This window comes from Elephantulus edwardii, unplaced genomic scaffold, assembly GCF_000299155.1.
Source record: "Elephantulus edwardii isolate Elephantulus edwardi_28Jun2011 unplaced genomic scaffold, EleEdw1.0 scaffold00003, whole genome shotgun sequence".
Lineage (NCBI taxonomy): Eukaryota > Metazoa > Chordata > Mammalia > Macroscelidea > Macroscelididae > Elephantulus > Elephantulus edwardii.
In genome coordinates, this window is record NW_006399753.1 from 695,752 (window position 1) to 701,902 (window position 6,151).

The 6,151-nt window shown below is 61.4% G+C and overlaps 2 protein-coding genes across 2 annotated transcripts in view; one reads left to right on the top strand and one right to left on the bottom strand.

The window, feature by feature from the left end:
• SHARPIN (SHANK-associated RH domain interactor) overlaps nt 1-3,905 on the top strand; it is a 4,397-nt gene extending 492 nt beyond the window's left edge. Inside the window, exons 2-9 of the mRNA XM_006879423.1 lie at nt 341-519; nt 1,871-2,008; nt 2,115-2,253; nt 2,325-2,415; nt 2,491-2,644; nt 2,716-2,834; nt 2,952-3,077; nt 3,885-3,905. Coding sequence (XP_006879485.1) covers nt 341-519; nt 1,871-2,008; nt 2,115-2,253; nt 2,325-2,415; nt 2,491-2,644; nt 2,716-2,834; nt 2,952-3,077; nt 3,885-3,905 — 967 coding nt within the window. The remainder of the gene's footprint in view (nt 1-340; nt 520-1,870; nt 2,009-2,114; nt 2,254-2,324; nt 2,416-2,490; nt 2,645-2,715; nt 2,835-2,951; nt 3,078-3,884) is intronic.
• Nucleotides 3,906-4,228: 323 nt separating this feature from the next.
• LOC102844120 (cytochrome c1, heme protein, mitochondrial-like) lies at nt 4,229-6,149 on the bottom strand (the record flags this gene model as incomplete). The annotated part of the gene is made up of 7 exons (XM_006879424.1): nt 4,229-4,354; nt 4,426-4,526; nt 4,671-4,831; nt 4,917-5,074; nt 5,152-5,278; nt 5,425-5,621; nt 6,099-6,149. Coding segments are annotated over 7 exons (900 nt in total), but the record flags the coding sequence as incomplete, so codon positions are not given.
• Between the last annotated feature and the right edge of the window lie 2 nt (nt 6,150-6,151).

The window sequence follows — 6,151 nt, forward strand, 5'->3', positions numbered from 1 at the left end:
GCGCGGGGAAGAGGCGGGGAGCAGGTGCGCGGGGAACGGGCGCGGGACGAGGAGCGGGCGCGGGGCTCGGGATGGTGAGCGGGCTCACCGGGAACAGGCGCGGGGCGGGGAGCAGGTGCCCGGCACCCGGGATGGCGAACGGGGCCAGTGGGGGCTCCGCCGCTTGCTACTTGGCGTGCCTTTGAGTAATCACCTTCGCGTCCACTACCGGTGTCACTGGTACTGGCCTTTAGAAGGTGGTAGGATGGCTTGCCTAGAGGCGCCGAGGGGAAGGGATTTGCACATGTTGAGCCTTCATTTTGGTTTTGCGGGGCTGAGCAGGGGCACTGCTTGCTGCTTCTCAGGTCAGCCTGGAGTGGCCCTTAGAGGCGGTCTCCTATACTGTCCGTGGCCCCTGCCTGCATGAGCTGCAGCCTCCACCGGGAGGGCCCGGCGCCTTCAGCCTCCTCTTCACCAGTGCTCAGGAAGCTCAGCGGTGGGCAGCGCTGGTCCGAGGCGCCTCCTCTGAGAGGCAAAATGGTTAGTATCCTGGTGAAAAAGTGCCCTGGCACTGCCTGGAACTGTCATCCCAGGAGAGTCTTGGATGAAGCGGTGGCAGGGGAAGCAGGGTCTAGCCCAGCCACTTCTGGGGACTGAGCAGGCACCCAGAAGAGCAGAACCGAGGCCTGGGCTATCAGAGCTGTCTAGGGCCCAGGTGCTCCCTGGAGCACTGAGATTTACAGGACGGTGTCAACTGAGGCTTGTGGCATCTGAGACTGGCAAAGCCTTCTGTTAATCTGCGAGCGGTATGGGAAGGGCTGAAAAGAACAATGCTCACAGGGCTGTTAGGAGATGGAATTGGCGATATTAGAGGAAGATAGAGGGATCAGGGACAGCAGCACTCACAGGTAGGGGCCTGGCCCTAACAGCCAGGTCTGGGGCAGAGACAGGGCTCAAGTGAGGTCAAGCTGAGATAGAGGTCAGTCAAGATCACAACCAGGATGAGAGGCCCAGGCAGCCAGCCTCTCTAGACGGGGAGCTGTCTTCTCTCCTCTTTTTCCATTTGTTCATCGTGTGTGTTCAGCTCCTGACCCTCGCTCGGCTTTTCATTCAGACCTGTGAAAATTCGACAGCAAATTACAAAGTCCTTTTGGCCAGGAGCTTGCGTTTTGGAAAGGGAGTAAGTGCAGACAAAAGCAAATACAGTTCCCGTGGCGTGGTGGAGGGTTTGAGAAGCTTAGAGCCAGAAGGGCTGCCAGGAAGGCCTCACCGAGGTGGTGATGTTTGGATGGAAGTAGAAGGTCATGGTGTGAACCACATGACCCAAGAAGCCCTGAGGTGCCTCTGGTTGTGGCTTAACGCAGACCAGGGTGAGCTGCTCATGAGAGTACCTCCCTCCCATCTGAGCAGGGAGGCCCACTGCAGTGAGATTTGTGAAGGACACGCAGTGCAGTCCAGCTCTGAAAAGCTGCTTAGAGGCAGTTGCATGGAGCACAGCAGTTCTGTGCTGTGTGGAACCGGACAAAAAGGGCTGCAGGTGGTCAAGTCCAGTCTGGGCTTGGCTTTGCCCTACCTTTGCAGTCCATGGAGGTCAGGAGAGGTGGCCACATCTCTCTGGATGGGGAAAGTGGGACCAGACAGCAGAGTGATCCTACAGGACTCAGGGCCTGAGAATGAGCTTTGTGCTCCAGCCTTTGAGGGGCTGCCAGGCCACAGGTGAAGGGAGGCATGGGAGACAGGTGGCCGAGTTGCTCACAAGCATGGTTGGATGTGGAGGACAGAGATCAGGCCTTATGTTCAAGATCGGGTGAGAGGTGCCTTGGACACTGGGAGGAAGCACTGGGCAGGGACTGATCCAGGGACAGCAGACCACCCCTGTCTTCCCTCCTAGGCAGTAGCAGTCCGCCCCCAGCCCAGGACCCAGAGACCTGCCCTGTTTTCCCTCCCAGCTTCCCCGAAGCCCCTCCCCCCCTGGCCCCCCAACCTCAGGGGGATTCTCCCTCGTGGTCTGGAGACACAATGCAGAAAGGTAAGCGTGGGGGCCTGAGGGATGGAAGATCACAGGGGTGTGATCTGATGAGTGGAGGACTACAGGGGAAGGCCTGAGCTGCATCATGCTCTTCCTCTCCTCACAGAGCTGGTGGGGCGCCTGGCCCACGCTATATCCAGCGGGGATGAGAAGGGTGCAGCCCAAGCGGCGGCTGCCCTGGCTCAGTGCCATGTGGCCTTGAGTATCCAGCTCCAGGAGTCTTGCTACCCACCTGGCCCCATCAGGTGAGGTGGGGACTGAGGTTACTCAGGCTGGTGGATGTCTGGCCTGGCCTCTGACTTTGGTTTTGGCTCAGGCTGCAAGTCACAGTTGAAGACGCCTCATCATCTGCCCACGTCACACTCCAGGTCAACCCCCACTGCACCATCGCAGCCCTACAGGAGCAGGTGAACAGAGGCCCTGGGTGGGCCCTGGGGGAGGGTCAGGTTGTAGGTGACCTCACCCTGTGACCTCTGCCCCAGATGTTCTCCGAGTTTGGCTTCCCACCGGGCGTACAGCGCTGGGTGGTGGGGCGGTGCCTGTGTGTGCCAGAGCGCAGCCTTGCCTCCTATGGCGTGCAGCGTGATGGGGACCCTGCACTCCTCTATCTGCTCTCAGCCCCTCAAGAAGCCTTAGGTCAGTTCTGGGATTGGGGAGGGTGGGTGGGTGATGGGTGGAATGTGTCCTAAAGGACTCCCTCCCCACAGGATGCAGTCCTCGGCGCCCTTGCAAGACCGATGGGGAGTTGGGCCGTCTGTTTCCCCAGTCACTGGGGCTGCCCCGAGCCCGGGAGCCCACCAACTCCAGCCTCCCCAGGACCCTTCAGGTGAGCTGGGCATGGGGGTGGGGTGCGGGCAAGATGCCCTGCAAGAATAGGGCTGCACAGTGGAGGGTGGTATCCAGCGGGCTCCTGGAGTAAAAGGCAGCACCTTTGGTGTCCCAGCCCGGCTGGTCCTGCCCTTCCTGCACCTTCATCAATGCCTCGTGCCGGCCTGGCTGTGAGATGTGCAGCACCCAGAGGCCAAGAGCCTGGGACTCTCCTGCAGCTTGCACCCAGCAGCCATTAAAGGTATCAGAGGCTGGGGCATAACGTGGGAGGGGTAGCCATGCACACAAACTCCAGGCCATGACACCCCACCCCTGCTTCCCCATAGGACATAATGAGGGAAGACAGCCTTTCTCCCCCAGGGGATCTCGCTGACTCGTGTATCCCAAGCCCACAAGTGAGACATTAAAAACCTTGCTAAGCCTGCTGTGTTCTTTAGTGCTTTGTGAGCACAGACCTGTGGGACAGGAAGAAGGGTCAAAGCTTGGGGCTCCACAGCTGGAGGCAGCCCCTCAGTGGGTCATGACCAAGTTCCCTCTGGATGCTGATCATGTGCTTAGGCTCAGGGGCTTCAGTGCTGGGCTAAATACACCCCTACAGGTGGCTCTGCCCCCACTCTGTCTGCTGGGGGAATTCGGTAGTTGCACCACTCACCCAAAGACCATGGTGGTTCAAACCCACCAGCAGCTCAGTGGAGGAAAGATAGGCTGTAAGTGCATGGGAAGAGGTTACCTCAGAAACCCAAAAGGGTCAGATGCGTTTCTATCTTGATGGTAGTGGATTTGACAGGAGGAGTTGGCTGTTCTCAAGCACACCCACTGCCCTCCTTCCACTGGCTACTACTGCCCTTGGACTCAGCCCAGTTGTGGTCAACAGTGAGGCATGTAATGGGTGTTTTAGTCCATCTTGGACAAGCAGAGCTTGTGAGCCAGGAGCCTCCCTCCACATCCACCCTGTGAGGCAGAACTGCCCACAGAACCACTGAAAGGGAGCAGTTCAGGTGTCCCCATACTCCCCTCACCCTCACCTATACCTGCTCTTGAATGACAGGCATGTCTGGACCTCCTGTGAGCACCTGGGTATCTTTCTTGCTCTCTCCTACATGCATGGACTCCATCCACCTGCTGGTCCATGACACTGCGCATACCTCAGGTGCAGCAGACGACCATGGTCCAGAGCCCTTAATATCTGTACTCCCTTATACATGACTTCTCATACATGTGTGTTTAGAAATTTAATTTATTCCCATGATGGAGCGGAAGGAGGAAATGGGGCTAGAACCTGGTCTGCCCCTGCCCTCTCGCCTCAGAGACGGAAGCGTCTGGGTGGGTGGTCTAGCCAAGGTCTCACCAGGCCCAGGAGAGCTCCCAGGCAGGAGGCCTGTTGAGGTGAACAGCAGCCAGTGTTGGGCAGGGTCACTTGGGTGGCCGATATGCCAGTTTCCGGCTCTTCAGGACTGACCACTTGTGCCGCTTCATAGCATACACCAGGGGCAGCAGTAAGCCCATTATCATCATCATCTAAAGGATGAGATAGGTTCAGGAGGAGGGGCCAGATCCCTCCAACTCCCATCCCTCCCCACCATCTCTACCTTGAGCCCCATGCGCTTGCGATGGTCGTGTTCTGGCTCAGACGCCCAGCGCAGGAAGGTGCACACATCCTTGGCCACTTGGGACATGGTGGCTGGAGTGCCTGGGCAGAGGGTAAGTTGGTGAGGGCTGCCCTTGAGGACCCTGTCGAGCACAGCCCTCCTCACAGGGCCAAGACAGGTCTACTAAGGCCCCCCTCAGACATCCAGGTAGCTTGTAGCCAACGTGGGAAAAGGCTGCTACTCACCATCATCAAACTCCAGCACCTCATTGTATATTGGGGGGGCCATGCCAATGGCCTGGCCAGGGAAGTAGGGGTTGAAGTAGAGGCCTTCTCGCAGTGACACCCCAGTGGGTGGCTCACAGTAGCCGGTCAGCAGGGAAAACACGTAGTCCTCGCCGCCATGCCTAGGACCAGATCAGCACTAGCCTGTCAGCCCCTCCTCTAGGCACCCCGCCTCACCCCCCACCTCGCCTCACCCACTCCGCTCACCTGGCTCGCACAATGTAACTGAGGTCAGGGGGCAAAGCCCCATTGTTGGCAGCTCGAGCAGCCTCAGGATTGGGGTAGGGTTTGGGAAAGTAGTCTGACAGCTTCCCTGGCCGCATGAACATCTCCCCGTCCTCGTTGGGGCCGTCCTGTACCTCCACCTGCCAGCCAAATGCCCATCACTGCTCTGTCCACCACGGTGAGCAGCCCAGCCCAGGGTGTCCCCACGAGCTCACACCTCCTCAGCCAGGGCCTTGGCCTCCTCCTCTGTGTAGCAAACGCCCACCAGGTGGCGGTAGGCCAGGTAGTCCATGCTGTGGCAGGAGGAGCACACCTGCTTGTACACCTGGAAACCTCTCCGGATGCTAGGGAGGTGAGAGGGAAGAGGGCTGGGGTGCCACTGCCCACGGCTGCCCTGGCACTCCCCCAGAGACGATCCCCGCAGCCACAGACACCCCGAGACGATCCCCGCAGCCCCAGACACCCCGAGACGATCCCCGCAGCCACAGACCTGGTGTGGTCCAGCGAGGAGAGCAGGCCACGGTGCGACCAGGGATAGCTGGGGGGGTGCAGCTCCAGGTCGGTGGCGCTGACGGCGGAGTGCAGAGCCACGGCCAGGCCGGCCCCGCCCGCCGCCAGCATGCCCAGCGCGGACAGCAGCACCTTCCGGCCCCGCGACTGGCCGGCCCTCGACGACAGCGCCGCTGCCTGCAAGAGGGCCCCGCTCAGCGCCCGCCGGCAGCCGGCCCCCGGGCCTGTCCACTCCCCTCCGCCGCCCACCCAGAGCGCGCTGACCGCCGGCTCGGGCACGGGAGATGCGGAGTCGGCGCCCGGGTCGAAGTGAGCTGGGGTCGGCCAAGGTCACGAGCCGATGACCGAGGTCAGACTGAGGTCACTCGGGGCAGCGGGCTAAGTGGACACAGTCGGCGCGCGCCCTCCGCGACCTGCCCGCGCCCGCCCGCCCGCAGCCCCGCGCCGTGGGTCCCGGTGCCCCTGCCGCAGCGGAAGCACGATGCTGCACCCGCACGCCCAAGGTCGGCAGGGGTCGCGGGGCCCGGGCGGGACCAGGCTGCCGCGTCGGCGGAACCGCTTCTCCGCCGCTCGACCCGCGCCCGGAGCCTCCCTACCGTGACCTTCACACGGCTGCGGGGCCCCGCGCCGGGCAGAACCTGGCAGAGCGCTAACCTGAGGCGACCTGAGCGGGAGCGGGCCGGGCCGCGCGCCGCACAGCAGCCCCC